The sequence below is a fragment of the Mizuhopecten yessoensis genome, unplaced genomic scaffold (assembly GCF_002113885.1).
Source record: "Mizuhopecten yessoensis strain PY_sf001 unplaced genomic scaffold, ASM211388v2 scaffold9109, whole genome shotgun sequence".
Lineage (NCBI taxonomy): Eukaryota > Metazoa > Mollusca > Bivalvia > Pectinida > Pectinidae > Mizuhopecten > Mizuhopecten yessoensis.
The window spans coordinates 1,686,644-1,703,332 of NW_018407883.1; the positions used below are offsets into that span (position 1 = coordinate 1,686,644).

At 33.2% G+C, this 16,689-nt stretch overlaps 1 protein-coding gene across 3 annotated transcripts in view; it reads left to right on the plus strand.

Moving 5' to 3' along the window:
- LOC110457384 overlaps nucleotides 1-9,782 on the plus strand; it is a 33,890-nt gene extending 24,108 nt beyond the window's left edge. Inside the window, exons 1-7 of one of the 3 annotated variants that reach the window (XM_021508631.1) lie at nucleotides 460-528; nucleotides 4,124-4,176; nucleotides 6,491-6,995; nucleotides 7,307-7,432; nucleotides 7,692-9,168; nucleotides 9,247-9,324; nucleotides 9,402-9,782. In XM_021508631.1, the coding sequence (XP_021364306.1) occupies nucleotides 4,150-4,176; nucleotides 6,491-6,995; nucleotides 7,307-7,432; nucleotides 7,692-8,365 (1,332 nt within the window). In that variant the 5' untranslated portion in view covers nucleotides 460-528; nucleotides 4,124-4,149 and the 3' untranslated portion in view covers nucleotides 8,366-9,168; nucleotides 9,247-9,324; nucleotides 9,402-9,782. Of the gene's footprint in view, nucleotides 1-459; nucleotides 529-4,123; nucleotides 4,177-6,490; nucleotides 6,996-7,306; nucleotides 7,433-7,691; nucleotides 9,169-9,246 lie in introns of those variants that run through there. The other 2 variants (XM_021508629.1, XM_021508632.1) reach the window with 2 other exon arrangements.
- The last annotated feature ends 6,907 nt before the right edge of the window (nucleotides 9,783-16,689 follow it).

Genomic DNA, 16,689 nt, shown 5'->3' on the forward strand with positions numbered 1-16,689 from the left:
AAAAAAAACATTACAAAATTTGTATTAAATGTTGGTTGAAGAATGAAAATGAGTGTGAAAATTAATACTGTAATTATTCTGTAATGCTGAAAATGTTTCAAAAAATAAAATTATAAAAAAAAACCAAACCATACTGTCATAAAAATCCATTGAAGTTTCAACAGAAAATCGTGAATCTGTTGATATATAATCATAAATATACATTGTAGTGTATTAAAGATGGCTTTATATTCTGTACAATATATTTTTAAAGAAGCCGAATTAAACAATGTAACAACATATAGACCTGTAGCCTGAACACCGATAAATTACATCATATGTTTATGGTATTTAAGACGAACTGATCGGTCAGAAATTAAAACTATAAATGCCGTCCAGGAGTGCCATTTGTCATGAGTCAATAACGTTTCGTCAAAATGTTCATCTAATTCCGGGAAATTGTGAAAGTAGTTTCTTTATAAACCTCCGTAACCAGTCATTATGTCACAAGCCAAACTTTTTTTACCACTTCAATAGGTCTGTGATAAGGTAAGTATCATTTTGTTTATGTTATAAATAGCTGGTGAGGTTTGCATCTTTAGATATTCCTGGTGAGGTTTAAGCTGCTAGAATTAGGTGGTGAGGTGTATGTTGTTAGATATAGCTGTTGAGGTCTATGTTGTAAGAGATAGCTAGTGAGGTTTATGTTGGTATATATAGCTGGTGAGGTGTATGTTGTTAGAGATAGGTGGTGAGGGTTACGCTAACAGATATAGCTGGTGAGGTGTATGTTGTTAGATATAGCTGGTGATGTGTGTGTTGTTATATATAGCTGGTGAGGTGTATGTTGGTATATATAGCTGGTGAGGTGTATGTTGTTATATATAGCTGGTGAGGTGTATGTTGTTAGAGATAGCTGGTGAGGTTAACCACGTTTTGTTTAGCTCGCTGTATATAAGTGCATCAGATTGGTGAGAAGCAAATGATGAAAGCTGATCTTTGTTTTTACAAACAGTATATAGATTCGTCTTCTTGCGATCAGAGAATTGGTTGGTTATAGTCCTTTCTGTGTATTTACGGTAATATAATGTCATGCCTACCATGTAAAGCAATTTAAGCATTTGTGTACTATACAAGATTATATCATTTATACTATACAAACGGCCGTAATCAAATACTTAGATATAACCTTATATAGTTCCTTCCATTGCAATGCAAATGTTCTTGTGATACTATAACTGCATTTGGTACTGTAACGTCATCGATCTCTGTTGTGACGTCACCAATTTCATTATTTTCAACACTTAATTCGAGTGTATAACAAATGCTTTATATTATGTACTAATATTTTAAAGACGCCGAATTAACAATGCAACAACAGATTGGTCTGTAACCCAAACTCCGAGCAGGAACATCATATGTTTGTGGTATACATGACAAAATGTGTATAGAATTCAACGAAGCTGTAGAAATAGTTTCCTAAAAATACCTTACGAGCTCGTCGTTTTGTCATACATGTAAGCCTAAAGCCCTTCACAACTCCAATACAGACTGTAATAAGATGAGTTTCATTTTGTTTCTGTTAGAGATAACTGGTGAGGTTAATGGTAATTTTGTTTTGTTCGCATTAAATTCCCCATTTAGGCAACAGATACATAATCAAAGTTCGTCTTTGGTTTTACCTTACTCACCCAATCTTTGTTTTTGCTACTGTAAGGCGAGCACCTATGTAGGGTGACTTTATGTTACAAATTTGCAATCTGTTATATAAGCACGATGAAGATGCCAAATCAAATGAATTATATAAGTAACACATTTCCTTTTTAGGTATACAGATTGGTTCGTCTCTTTGTGTTCAGATAATTCGCTAGCTACAAGCCTTTGTGTATGTGTCTGGTAATGTCATTTCATAATTACCACGANCCCCCCCCCTTTGATTTATCTTGTGTTGTTTTGTGTTGTTCCCTTCAGATGTCCCCTCACGTAGGGTATAGTGACCCAGCCTTTGCCTTTGGTTTGGCTCTCGTTTCTTTTCTTCTGTCTCGGGTTTTGATTTTATTTTACCGCTCTTTTCACCTTATTTATTGACCAGTTGGGTAGCCACAACTGTTTGGTGTGTCTTTTATGTGCTGCTCTTCTCTGTGTCTATCGTCCTGCTTTGTTGTTGTATCTGTCGATATATATCATACATCATAAAATGTCTATTTACCATGTTCGTATATGCTTTGTAGATGAAAATGATTAATGTAATTTCCATATCGTTATATAGGTAAATCCTATTTTACTATCATCTCTGTGTGTAAATTCATTCGTGAGAAGGCGTCTAATATTATGTGAAACTTTGAGAAAAGGGGTCATATAATAACATTATGAAGCAGTAGATTCTTTAATTACTGTACAAAATGGTTTTTTTTGTAAACCTTTGTCATATGGGAGATGACTTATACATAAATGGGTTTTTTTTTTTTTTTTTACTGACATTCACATTGCCGTATGTCCAAAACTTAGTACATGTCACAATATAACTACGTATATTACTACACATATTGAAGTAGGCGTGAACTGACGAAATAAGTGGTATGGTATGATACACCACCGAGCGGATGATATGGTCGTTTAAGCTATCTTCCTTTACCATTCATATGGAAATAATTAACATACATTTTGCCGTACATAATGATAAATTATCAATTTTATTATCACTAAGCACGGGAGCTTGTCATAAACGATGTTTGTTAAACTTAAGCGGGTACTGTGTGCAGTGATTGCTTACCAGCCCTTGCCAGTTTGAATAGTATAATAGAAGTGTTTACCTTAAAGTGCGTGCAGGAAGTATGCGAGCATCGACGTAACCTGCCACCTGGCTCCCAAACAAGATCAAATACCATCTTGTGACACTTGTGTGATTTTGTTACCTTCTCGTGCATTCAGCTGCATGTCTATGTCATTAAACATAGTGAACTTTTCAGCATTCGCTTGCTCATCTATCCGGTTACATGTTGCAGGTAAATATTCAGACAGTAGCTCTTGTGCAGGGACTCAGAACCACCCAGAACCATTATTTGGGCATTATGTAAGAGCCTGGTTGTAAGCACAGTTTAACTTGTAAAAACAGTATTGTTAAGATTTTAAGTGCCAACATCAGATAATACTTCTAGAACAAGTCTTTTGAAATCGGAGAGTCTATTTTCTTGTACTGAAATTGACACACATACGATAAAACTGTTCGTTTATCTCTTATCTCATCAACATTTCCCTAGAAGACTAACGACCCGGTGTACCGTTGATGCCGTTTTGAAGGTAAATTCCCTTCGACGATGATCTATCACAGTATGGGGGTTTGAAAGCAGTATAGGAATCTAACAATGCGCACTGGTATGTTGAACACAAAAATAGAAGGCTTTTATACTGCAATTCGAAAAGTTCCAAGTGGGCATCACTAGCCTGGGGTATCGTTGAGATGCCCATTTGAATGTGAATACCTTAGACGATAACCTGTTGTGAAATAGATGTTTTAAAAGGGGCATACAACTCTAGTCCAATATCACGTGACCTGTTGTATCATTATAAAACCATGAAATATTAAAACTACAGCCACATGCAACTCCGAGACACAACTACTCAACTTCACAGAGTTGTTGTGGTAAAAATTCTCCTACATGATCCCATCGAATGGATTTGTTAATGTACACCCAATATATTTCAGTGATGCATATGTTAAATGATCTAAGGAATACACTGGGGTCAAAATGTCTTAAAGAACGAAGGAACGAAATTACAATAAAACTTAGGTTAATATGAGATGAAATATAATATGGTTACAGCAATATTGATGTTAGGTGACGAATGTCGGTGACGGAGCAGCAGATGCGTACACTTCTGGAACACCTGGTCTTATTCTCTTTGTACTTTCCCAAGGATTCAAATATAAACCGTTCCTTTGTTCATATATTTGCCCTAGTTTAAATGGATTTTAAGTTCGATTAACGGTTTTGCTTACACGACTTCGATATTCTCTTTTTATCGTCTTCTAAATGAACAATCAATGTTTCTGTAGAATATCAATTACATTTATTTCTCTTTCCATTGATTTAAACGTCTTTGGTATCGATGTTGCATGTATATGATATATTTTGTATTGTAGGTTTGTAGTGCTGTAGAAATTACACGATGTTCAAACATCTAGATCAAGAAATGGTAAGTTGATCTCCACAGGGTACATTTTACATTGTTAAGGACATGATTTACAAGTTATCGTTTAACCATTTGGCTCTTTGCACTTTTAAGTATCGGATCATTTCTTGAAATAAAGATGAACGGCAAGTTCTGGCAATTACCCGTACGTGATATATGTAAACTTCGCCCACTTCCTTTTCCAATCCAACAGACGTTGTGTTCACGCAGTGAAATTTGTCATTCAACGTATATTCCTTTATTGATATCTGTTTCGGCGTACCAGTATATTTAAGTACTTGAGTGTTTACTAGGAAAATATCAAACAGTTAAACTATAGCCCTTTCCATGTTAACGCTCTTTACATGTCAATACGACATATAGTATTAAGTGTACTTATATCCACTGTCATGATTATATCATCCTTATAACGAAAGTTGAAAAGCTTTAACCGCGGCGAACATTTCCTTGTATACAGAATTCTAACAACCACATACTTCTATGTATATTGGTTAGTGAGTATGATATCACTCCAACTCTAACACACCTTGGCAAAGTAAAACTCTTGATTACATATTCCGTCTTGTCATATCCTTGTGAGCAGGAAGTGATTGTTACGTCATTTGTTTGTGAGAGTAACGTCATCAATTTTTGAGAAAACGACGTAATTTTCTCACACAAACCAATGACGTAACAATCAATCCCTGCTCACAAGAGAAGATAAGTCTGCAATACGCAAAGACGGAATAAGCAGCCATAAGTTTCATACTGTAAGTACACGTTATGTAGCGGTATCCTTTACACATCTGTTAATACGTGCAGTAAATAAAATAAGAGGCTAGATTCGTTGTCGTTGACCATTAAAAGGCCAGCTTGTAAGAAGATCAGTTTTCGTTACTTTCGTAAAGAAGTCAACATAGTTTTAAAACTATAATATCAATACAATATGTCCATATACATACCACCAATGGAGAGGACTTATAACAATAATAATCATAAATTAGTATCCGTAGTTAAAGGGCCTTCGCAGCCAGCCAAAATCTTTCTCTGCTCCCTGGGGAGCATACAGCCGGTGCTCACAGCTACCATTCAACAATTATACACTGTAGCACTGCCCGACCAAGTACTCATTTACAGCTGAGTAGACCGAACAAGCGGAGTAAAGTACCTTGCTCAAAGATACAAAACAGTGCCGTACCGTTACTCGAACCATCAACCCTTCGGTCACGCGCCCGGCGTCCTACCACTAGACTTTCGTGCCTCCTGGCATCATAGAGACTTTAAGCAGTGACAATGTAACATTCTTTTGTCAATAAAAAATGTTGAAATTGAAAACATTTTGAGGTGAATATTGTTATAAAGTAAAAATTAATCACAAACTATCTTAAAAAAGGGTTGGCATGAGGACAATTCGTTTAATAAGTTCATGTCAACAATAATTTTAACAGTTAGAGTGAAATGTCTGAAAGTATTTACCTTCATCAATAACATGTGTAATCGCTTGCCATGCATCTATTGTTAGTGAGGGTGAACATGTTTTGAAACCTTTATTTCAGCGGGGTTGCGTTCAAATCTTATTTATTTAAGTGATTTTTGTTTTTCAACAAATTATAAATTTTGCGTTATTTTGTTTCAATTTAGTTCATTATTAATATTATAAATTTTATTGAGTCCACAAACCTCTTTCTCTGTATAACTTCCAGTTATAATAGAAATAATATAAATAGGAATAGGAATCACTACTGAATTGAATTTAAGTGAGAGGCCTTACTAGAGACCGATTAATACTAAATTGTAGCGGAAAATTATTGTAATTTCTAAAAACATACATTTGTTAAAGTATGTTCGAATGACATATCTGTTTCAAGGTCAATCAAACGTCGTGGTCATGCTTTACTTAAAAATAAACTCTCCAAACAACGTACTTTCTCCTAATTAGATTTTTAGCCTTTACTGTTTTTACATATGAAACAAATATTAAACGTCCAATGCAAAATTGAGATAGTTTGTGTTCAATCAAAGTCTTTACAATGAGTAGAAAACACTGTTTTCGTGGTCTCAACATTGAAAAAAATGCAACGGCCTTCAATAAAAAGTAATGTTTGTTTTAGTTTGTATCTTTGTTGAAATAGTAAAATTTTAGAAAGCAAATAGAAACATTGAAATATAATAATTTCCAATTATCTAATTATGATTGCTATATCGTACTCAGGAGGTTTGTAGCTCTTATAAATGATAATGTGTAATAAGCAATGTTACGTGTTTTTCTTTCTATAGCTTTACTTGTTTAATTAGGCTTATGTATACTGATATATATTTCAATTTTTCGTTTTTATAGACACCTTTTATCCAGTGGTTTCCCGGTGTGAAATGGTCTTTAAGAGGTGGTCTAACATGGAGCAAGCCCATGCCTGTCAATGGACAAGGAGTTTTCACTTTCAACATAACAAGGAACAACGCATTCCGGGTCGTCGTGACTACATCGTCAGCTAAAGATGCAGTCGTGCTTGTCATCGGAGAACAGTCTGCAGAATTTTTAAGGCAACAAAACAATCAGTATCGCAGTCTTAAAAGAGTTGAGCATCCTCAATGCGGGTACGAAGAAGGAAAGAAGATTTCCTATTGGTTTAGTTACAACAGAGATAGCCTCGTTCTGAAATACGGCAAAGGCTACACAATGGAGGAAACAACATTGCTTGAGTACAATTTTCTTGCAGGAGCAACGCCAGCCGAAGAGGCGGTACTTAGAAACCGATATCATTGTCTTTTTAACGCGGAGTTCCAAGGTCAAGTGCAGCTATATGATAGTACTCATTTGGTGCATTCTACAGTTTCTGCAAGGTGTAAGTTCCGAGTTGTGAAGAAAATATAAAATTGTTTCTTTTATAGCGTAAATATTGATGATTGTCTAAAAATATATTCCATAATAATTACTTTAAGCACGATAAAATTGTGAAAGTATTAGCGTTGTTCGCGTAGAGTAAATGAGTGCCAAAATATCGACACATGAATAAATATTAAGATTATTAAATAGATTATTGGAATTTTGGATGTATAGACTTCTGAACCACTGCTAACTTTCCACATTGAGATATGATTAAAGAGTCAACTAACTCTATATTGACGCTAAAAACCATTTTGAATATCTTTGCAGTGATAGACATCGAAAAGAAAGTTGCTTTTTATAAGAACCCTTTCGTTTGCAACATGTCTCCAATCGTCCTTGACAGCTCCAAAGTCACCCTGTTTACACTTGACAATAGCAAGTACATGTTGACAGGTAAGATCTAGTAAGATTACAGAGTGGAATCCTATAACAGAATTTCACCCAAAATTATAACCTTTTCATTTTACAACAATTATGAAGCAATAATATCAATCACTCATTTCCACCCGAATGTAAGCGCGTTGAATTTGTTTTAATCGAAAAAAGTCAGTTACGCAAAGCAAACTTAAAAACTAATCTTAGATATATGAAACTTTTGATTTTGTATGTAATTTGAATGGTATATTATTTTTTGTTTTCCCCCCTTTATCAGGAAGCCTCCCGCCTGCCTGTAAGGAGCTATACGAGAACATCCGTAACTGTGAGTTGAACTGGCCACCGGAAGTTGATGATGTTCTCCTCTCTGGTGCCATACGGTTCAGTATCGAGACAGAGGGATGTCTCCTTTATGAAAAGCTGAAGTCGAAAGCTGGAGAATTCGGTAAAGGAAGTGGAAAAGAGGAGACATACCTACGCGTAACGCTAGGACATAGTCTCGGAAATTCGCCGGGAATTCCGTATGTCCTCGAGATTTGGCCGTCAGGACACTACAGTCCAATACATAACCATGGAAACGCCAACGCTGTCATCAAAATCCTGTTTGGCGAAATCAACATTTCAATCTACAACAAGCAGACGACAGAGCCAGATGCAGTTCCTATGAAAACCTTTAATGCGTACCCAGGTGATGTTACATGGATCAACAGGAACTGGTTCCAAACGCACAAGCTATGGAATAATACAACCGATTTCTGCGCCCCCATTCAGTGTTACAACTACGACGCAGGGGACACAACCCACTGGCCGTACTTCGACTACGTCAGCGAGAACAGCACCATTGAAGAGTTCCTGCCCAACTCTGACTTCACATTCAAAGACATGCGGCAAAAAGTGTTGGTGGAATACGGTCAGAAATGTTCCCCGGTAAATTCACCGAATAAGAAATAGTCGGAATACTTTGCTGAGAGATGACCTAGGCAACCTTGTATTAGATGAGGGGAGTTTACAAAAACATCACTTGCTAAACGGACTATATTCATCTTGTATTTATGATACTTAATCAATGATATCTAACGTTCAATCAAGCGCTTTCACGAAAATATTTTTAACTATATTATCGCTAGTTTCTTAATTTAGTCATTTATTATTTTCTATTTATTCATGTTAGTTCAGGGTTCCTTTCACATTTTCAGGTCGGATATTTGTAATTTTAAGTCAAGTAACATTTACAACTGATCTCTATGAAGTATAACAATGCATTAGTAAGAAGGTGGTTACATCGAATATCATATATATGAAATAATAACAAACACAACAAAATTATACTTAGCTTAAAGTACAATAAGTAAACGTATTATGATTTCTGTCACAGTTATCCCTGTTTATCAATACTGATGTCATCTATTAATCGAAAGATGTAACGTTTAATTAAGCACTTTCATGAACATATCTAGTATAAAATGTTTGTAAGCTTCTTGATGTGCTTTGGTTATTACTATGTATACATGATATTTAAAGTACTTGTTTTGTACAAATAGACAAAGGTTACAGAATGTGTGAGTGTTGTTCAATATGGATATCAAATTAAAAATATATGTAGCATTATGATAAAACAAATGTTGCACATTTGAACTATACGTTACCTTTATGTTCAGTCGTGTAGTAGTATTATATTTCCACTAAAATGTACAATTATATTTATATATACATATATATATATAGTGTCGTCTTAACATGTGTTTCGGGTCTAGGTAGTTGATAAGAATTTCGGGTCTAGGTAGTAAATAAGAATTTCGTATCTAGGTAGTAAATAAGAATTTCGGGTCTAGGTAGTTGATAAGAATTTCGGGTCTAGGTAGTTGATAAGAATTTCGGGTCTAGGTAGTTGATAAGAATTTCGGGTCTAGGTATAGTTGATAAGATTTTCAGGTCTAGGTAGATAAGAATTTCGGATCAAGGTAGTTGATAAGAATATCGGGTTTAGGTAGTTGATAAGAATTTCGGGTCTAGGTAGTTGATACGAATTTCGGGTTTTAGGTAGCTGATAACAATTTGATTTTCTTGTAGTTATGAGTTTAAATAAAGATTAAATGTCTGTTATCATGATCTGCAAATTTCCGGAACCTGTAAACACTTTTTTAATGTTTTAACTTCAAATAAATTTTCTTCTCTAAAAGTAACGACCTTCACAAATTGTGGTTTCTGATGCAGCGTTGTACTGTGGACTTTTATTCCCGATTCGTGACGAATGAAAATGAAAGTAACCGTTTTAGTTCTCACAAGATTTTGAATGAAGTGCAAAATGTAAGCCTATTATAATTTCAACGAATGTATTGCTGCAATAAAATATAAACAATTGATATCATTGTCGGTATTATGTATTTATTGTTTTGCATCACTTTTTACTTGTTTGTAATTTCACCTTCTACAGAAAATGTCATATGAAGAAAGTGACCACAATCATCTTAATTAGTCCCCCACCGGTTCTACGGTGAACAATGACATCCGGGGACGGCAGAGTGCAAGAAGAAGTTCACTATGACTTCACTGTGACCTATGCTTTGACCTTTGACCTTAACTTTTGAATATGTTTGTCCGGGACATATCTTCTATACTATTTCACCTGGAGTGTAATCAGATTTGGTGTACAAGGACATCCAGGGATGGCGGAGTGTAAGAATAAGGTCACTATGACCTCTGACTTGACCTTTTACCTTAACTTAAAATATTTGTCCGGGTCATATCTTTTACACTATGTCTCCTGGATTAACCAGATTTGATATACAAGGACATCTTTGGATGGCAGGCTGCAAGAAGAAGGTCAATATGACCTGATGTGACCTATGCTTCCTGACATTAGTGTACTGTTTGTTAGAGACAAAAATAGTTACCATTTGGGGACTATGGATTGCCTTGTTAAATGCCATAACTTGGATACCTAAATAGGGAACTTCACTTGATTATATCATACTGACAACAGCTATACCAGCGCTTACCGCCACGTCAAGCAGAGTATCAGTATTATAACAGTAGTTTGTCATGGTAAAATGGCCAGAAATTATAACCCGATTCGCTTAGGGGAATGCTCAACAACAATGTCAACAGTGAAGTTTTGCAAGGTAAGGCAATCAGACAAAAATAAAGTTAAAAGGAAGAAAACATAATTATCCTTAATGTTGCAATGGGTGAAGAAAGTTTATTTCGATCGCTTATGCTTACCCAAGTAGATAAATATATCTCTAATATTTAAACTTCTTTGTCTGGGATTACAAAATGCAAAATAGATTGGATGTAACGATCTAGGGGTTCACCGAAATTATGTGAAATGTTCCTAAAGGTGAAAGACTTTTAATGTTATAGGTAGGATGTTGCTAATAATAAAAAGCCAGCTAAAGAAAATATTACCCATATTGCACTAGATACAAGTTAAACATTTCTGTACTCTTTCTTCTTCTGTATTCGAGTGTATGGGTAGAGAAGTACAATTAATTAGTTGCACCAATAACCAGATAATATTGGCGACTTTGGTAGTGTTCTTCCCCGTGATACATGTTCTTCCTCTTCCCCTTTATCTTGCCGACAGTGGTCAATGGTATTGTAAATATGTATGGAGAATTAACGTTCACGTAACATTATATGTATGGAGAATTAACGTTCACGTAACATTATATGTATGGAGAATTAACGTTCACGTAACATTATATGTATGGAGAATTAACGTTCACGTAACATTATATGTATGGAGAATTAACGTTCACGTAACATTATATGTATGGAGAATTAACGTTCACGTAACATTATATGTATGGAGAATTAACGTTCACGTAACATTATATGTATGGAGAATTAACGTTCACGTAACATTATATGTATGGAGAATTAACGTTCACGTAACATTATATGTATGGAGAATTAACGTTCACGTAACATTATATGTATGGAGAATTAACGTTCACGTAACATTACATGTATGAAGAATTAACGTTCACGTAACATTATATTATGGAGAATTAACGTTCACGTAACATTATATGAGTTTTATTTTAGTAATGCGACAGTACTAAGGTGCACATCATGATTATACAATTCTACCCCATCTATTTTTCTTTAAAAAATTTCAAGAACCTTTATATTTATAAATCATATATTTAACATATTATTATTACCATTTCGACTGACAAGCAGGTCTACAAATAAAGTAATACGAAATGTCCCGAAAATGTGTATTTATTTCGAAGGATTTTTTAAATGGGAATAATGTTTACAGAACAAACAAAAAAAGAGCATATGAACGGCAAAACACATTGGAATATACTAAGCATATAAAGAAAAAGTAATATTTACATCTTTATAGTATACGTCGTATAATATATTATGTATACATAGACTATGGGAAAGTTAATATATATATAGTGTAGAAATAAAATAACGTATAGTCTAATACCTACTATTTCGTCTTTGTGTATTGCAGAGTTATCTTCTCTTGGGAGCAGGTATTGATTGTTACGTCATTGGTTTATGTGAGAAAATTACGTCGTTTTCTCAAAAATTGATGACGTTCCTCTTACAAACAAATGACGTAACAATCAATACCTGCTCCGAAGAGAAGATAACTCTGCAATACGCAAAGACGGAACAGATAAAGAATATTTATATCATATGTGAACGTTATGAAGTAATCTTGAGTTCACATGTTCCATTAATAATGAAATCTTCGTAAAGGGAAAGAAATTTCATAGAATGTATGACAACATATATGACACTTATTATGTGATTTTGTATAGTCTTTCATGTCACCTGAAACATAAACATTTACAGTATACCACCTTAGATTATAATTTGTATGTACCACTCGATGCAAACCGGAACAAACACACAGCAAAATAAAATTCTTTCAACAACAATTCCACTTTTTTTATAAGCAAATAACTGAATTATCTCATATTTAAATCAAAACAAAGAAGGACACGATAAGGTTTTCACCTTTAAATTACCTGATGCTACAAATCTTATCTAGACCGATCAGATCTTCGATATTTCCATTCAAAGATGACATAACTCTTTGAAAACTAGCGTTCCACAAAAACATACCAAACACACCCAATTATAAAGCTATTAGCAAATACAGTCGCATTTCAGGGCTTTCATTACACTCTCGAACCCGCTTTTGACAGACCAGAATTTTACATTTCTCCCTAGTTTTGAAATAACTTGATTCCACGGTTCAAGGAAAAAATTAATTGGCTCCCAGGTGTTGAGGTCAAATGAAAGTCTGACATGTTGTTTATGATATAATGTGAATAACGCCACTTTAAGTAACTTTTCTATATATAAAATCAACAACAACTCTTTTTCTTTAAATGCACCTAAACTAATACCAGCGAGATATCCTACTTTTTCCAAGCCGCAAACAGTGAACGCAAAAATATAAATATTGCAGAATGCAAGTGGTTAACAGTAAGGAGTACGCATAACAGCACCACATATACATACGCTAAAAACCCGTCACCACATATACCTACATATAATATCGTAACAGAAAACTCATCAAATATGACACTATCACGTTAACTGGGGACGTCCTGCATCATCAACTATAGAACACCTAAATAATATACTTTTACCATTCATACTACATGCCTAATTCATCCACATTCTTCAAGTGTATAAATAGATTTATATCATATACATCGCACATGCGCAATTCAACGAGTCCAAAACAATAAAATGTACGTATGCAATATAATTATGTACACATAAATCTTAACAATTTCCAACAATGAAAACGGGATAGATACAATGTATATTCATTGGAGTAATCAAAGCGACAGTTTGCTGATGCACATAATTAGTTTTTATTGCTTTGGACCACATTTTTAGAATTTAGAAATCGAACCGAAACGTAACTCAAAAAGGATCTCCTATTCTCCTATGCTATTCTTTTTTGTCCTGAATTTGTACACAGCGGTCCGGTATTCTTTTACCTTTTCTCAAAACTCAGAAACAGTGTCCAATTCTGCTGAAGAAAAACAAGATTGGATGCCAAAGTTAAGATATATATATATCCTTTCAAATAAACATGATATAAATTAAAAAGATATCTAAATTTTTATTATAACCTTAACATATAAATTTAAGTAGTAAAAACATTAAGCGAAAAGATCTAAAAGTGGACAAGAATTGAAAAAAAATGTCTGCAATCTCTACAATAAACATAAAGAACGATTTTTTGGGGGTTCCAAGAACTGTTTAAGCCCTTGTACATCAAGTCTATTTCTGGTTCTTTGATGAATAATAGATATCTTTCAGTAAACAGTACAGTGGAGCAAACGTTTTACATTTTTCATGACTGCGAAACCAGTGTGAAAGTGTATTTGCTTTACAATTGAAGTGTAACTACTACATTACATTTATCAGAAAATGAATATGACAAGTAAAGTATTAATGTTCTATACACTACAAAGTCTGTCTTACATGGTTAGACCTAACAAGGGCCATTAGATTCTATGTGTAAATACAGGACGGTTTGATTTCAAGTGTTCTACTGTACAGAAAACACACAGGTAAATAAATGATTGGCCGCATAATCTGTGTGACTTTTTCCAACTAAAATAGTATCTTCATTTGGGGATCAGCCAAAGCAGTTTTCTTTAATCTTTTGTTATTATCATGGCAGTAATCATTTATGGAATGATTAAACTTTTTTATACTGGAGAAATAATCAGAACACGACCTGTATATTGTAACGGTATATAATTGACGAAAATCAGACAAACGACCTTTGACCAAATGTGTACATGCTGAATTGACGTTTTTTGTTAAAAATACCTTTTTTCAGTAATGATTTTGAATAGCTTTGATTTAGTGCAGAAAGCATCGTTGCACCTTTTTTACAATTGAATTCAATATTTGTAAAGTCCTCTAATTCCGTATAATTCTATCTTTTTTTTTTATTCAACATGCTTAGTTGCTTTAAATGAAATATAAATATACATAAATATTTACAATTCTATTTTAAAGTATTTTTTATAATTAAATATTTGTCCACCACCTACAGTGTTTAAAGATCAAGCTGTTTCATTTACAAGATTACATGTAGATTTTGATAAAAAAAACGTTCTCGGTTCATTCACAAGTTTTCTTTGGTAATAAAATAATCCTGACATTTTGGTTTTGCAATCACCAAAACACAAAAGAAAAATGGCAAAATACAGAGTGCTTTCAGATATATAACCCTAAGTTACAGAAATGATATACTTTTATATGTATGCAAAACAAATCATATACTATTACATCTAGGGATAACAAATGATATACTATTACTTCTAGGTATAACAAATGACATTCTATTACATCTAGGTATAACAAATGATATACTATTACATATAGGTATAACAAATTATATACTATTACTTCTAGGTATAACAAATGATATTCTATTACATCTAGGTATAACAAATGATATTCTATTACTTCTAGGTATACAGAAATAATTAATATACTATTACATCTAGGTATAACAAATGATATTCTATTACATCTAGGTATAATAAATGATATACTATTATATCTAGGAATAAAAAATGATATACTATTACATCTAGGTATAACAAATGATATTCTATTACATTTAGGTATAACAAATGATATACTATTATACATGTATACAGGTATACAGAAATAAATAATATACTATAATATCTAGGTATTACAAATGGTATACTATATCTAGGTATGACAAATGATATACTATTACATCTAGGTATAACAAATAGTATACTATTACATCTAGGTATAACAAATAGTATACTATTATATCTAAGTATAACAATGTAATTATTATATACTTTAATGATATTGTATTATTATTTTAAATACTTTCTGTAAATATGCTTATATGAACTTGAACTTCCTTTCTTTACATGCATATATGGTTAGGTGAGAGGAGTAAAGAGATTATTTTCAAAATCATTCGACTAGTTAAAATTTACAATTTGAGCATGTTTCATAATTCATATATGACTTGCAAGATCCTTTTTTATCACACCATTATTCCATATATTGTAAAATAAAAACGTTTTCATAAAATGTAAAATATCATAACTCTTTGATGTCGCCATCTTGAAGCCTGGGACTTCATCATAAACGTTATACTCATAATCTCCGTACAGTCGTTACTCCTTTTACAAACATAATTTCCACTTATTTTTTATGTTCTACCTTGAACAAAATTCAAAGAAAAATTCATTAGCAGTTTGATTTCATTTATCATGAGGTCAATTTTTAAAAATGGCAAAGACCTAAGGGCAAAAAAAGGTACTGGATAACATGTTATTAATTACTTTTAGAATTACATACTGTTTTCGACTTAATGAATGCAAAGCAATTTAGAAAAATAAAAATATTAGCAGAACCATTCAATATTTTTGAAACAACAGCTGCGACATGCACTTGTTTGCTAGTAAGTCAGTAAATTATGTTGTCCGAGTTTCCTCTGGCCCTGACACCAGACTTGACAGATAGATGTCTGGTGTGGAACATCTATCTGTCAGAATGTCTTAGTCTGGTGTCAGGGCCAGAGAAAACTACAAAGTAGGGCTTTAAATTATGGTGAACGAAGTAGACGTTCTGACAAGAAGGTCCTATGAAATAGGCATATATTTAACGTAAAAACACAGAGTTCAGGTGATAATACTCACTTGCTAACACAAGCATTTAATCATAAACAAATACATCATTCTGGGACCAATTAACCAACTACATGTACATATTGTATTCTCAACTACTACACACCGTTAAACAATACATCACTTTTCTAGAAAAAAAGGACAATATTATGTAAGAATCTTCAGCTTTTCATTTCCTGCCACTCGAAGCTTACAATGATACTTCAGATTTGTAGTTACAAAATGTACATGTACATTTGTGGTTGTTGTTTTTTGATAATTATATAATACATTGTTAGATACAGAACTCAAATCTGTATCTTTTTAAACAGAAAAAAAGGTATTTGAAGTTTTATGAAAAAAATCCTTTACCACAGAATCAATTTTAAAGGTCGTCAAATACAGATAGATTTATATAATCCAATTAAACTTCACAGTTTCTCTTTATAATTATTGAACGTGTGTGCACATTAGTCTACACTTATCTTAAATTGAAACACAATTCATCACAAAAACTGATTACTAACATGTAAAATTCTGAACTTCTTTCATCACGTATACAGAATTTTAAAATGGTGAAAACTCACTCCACTCCTATAGATCTTA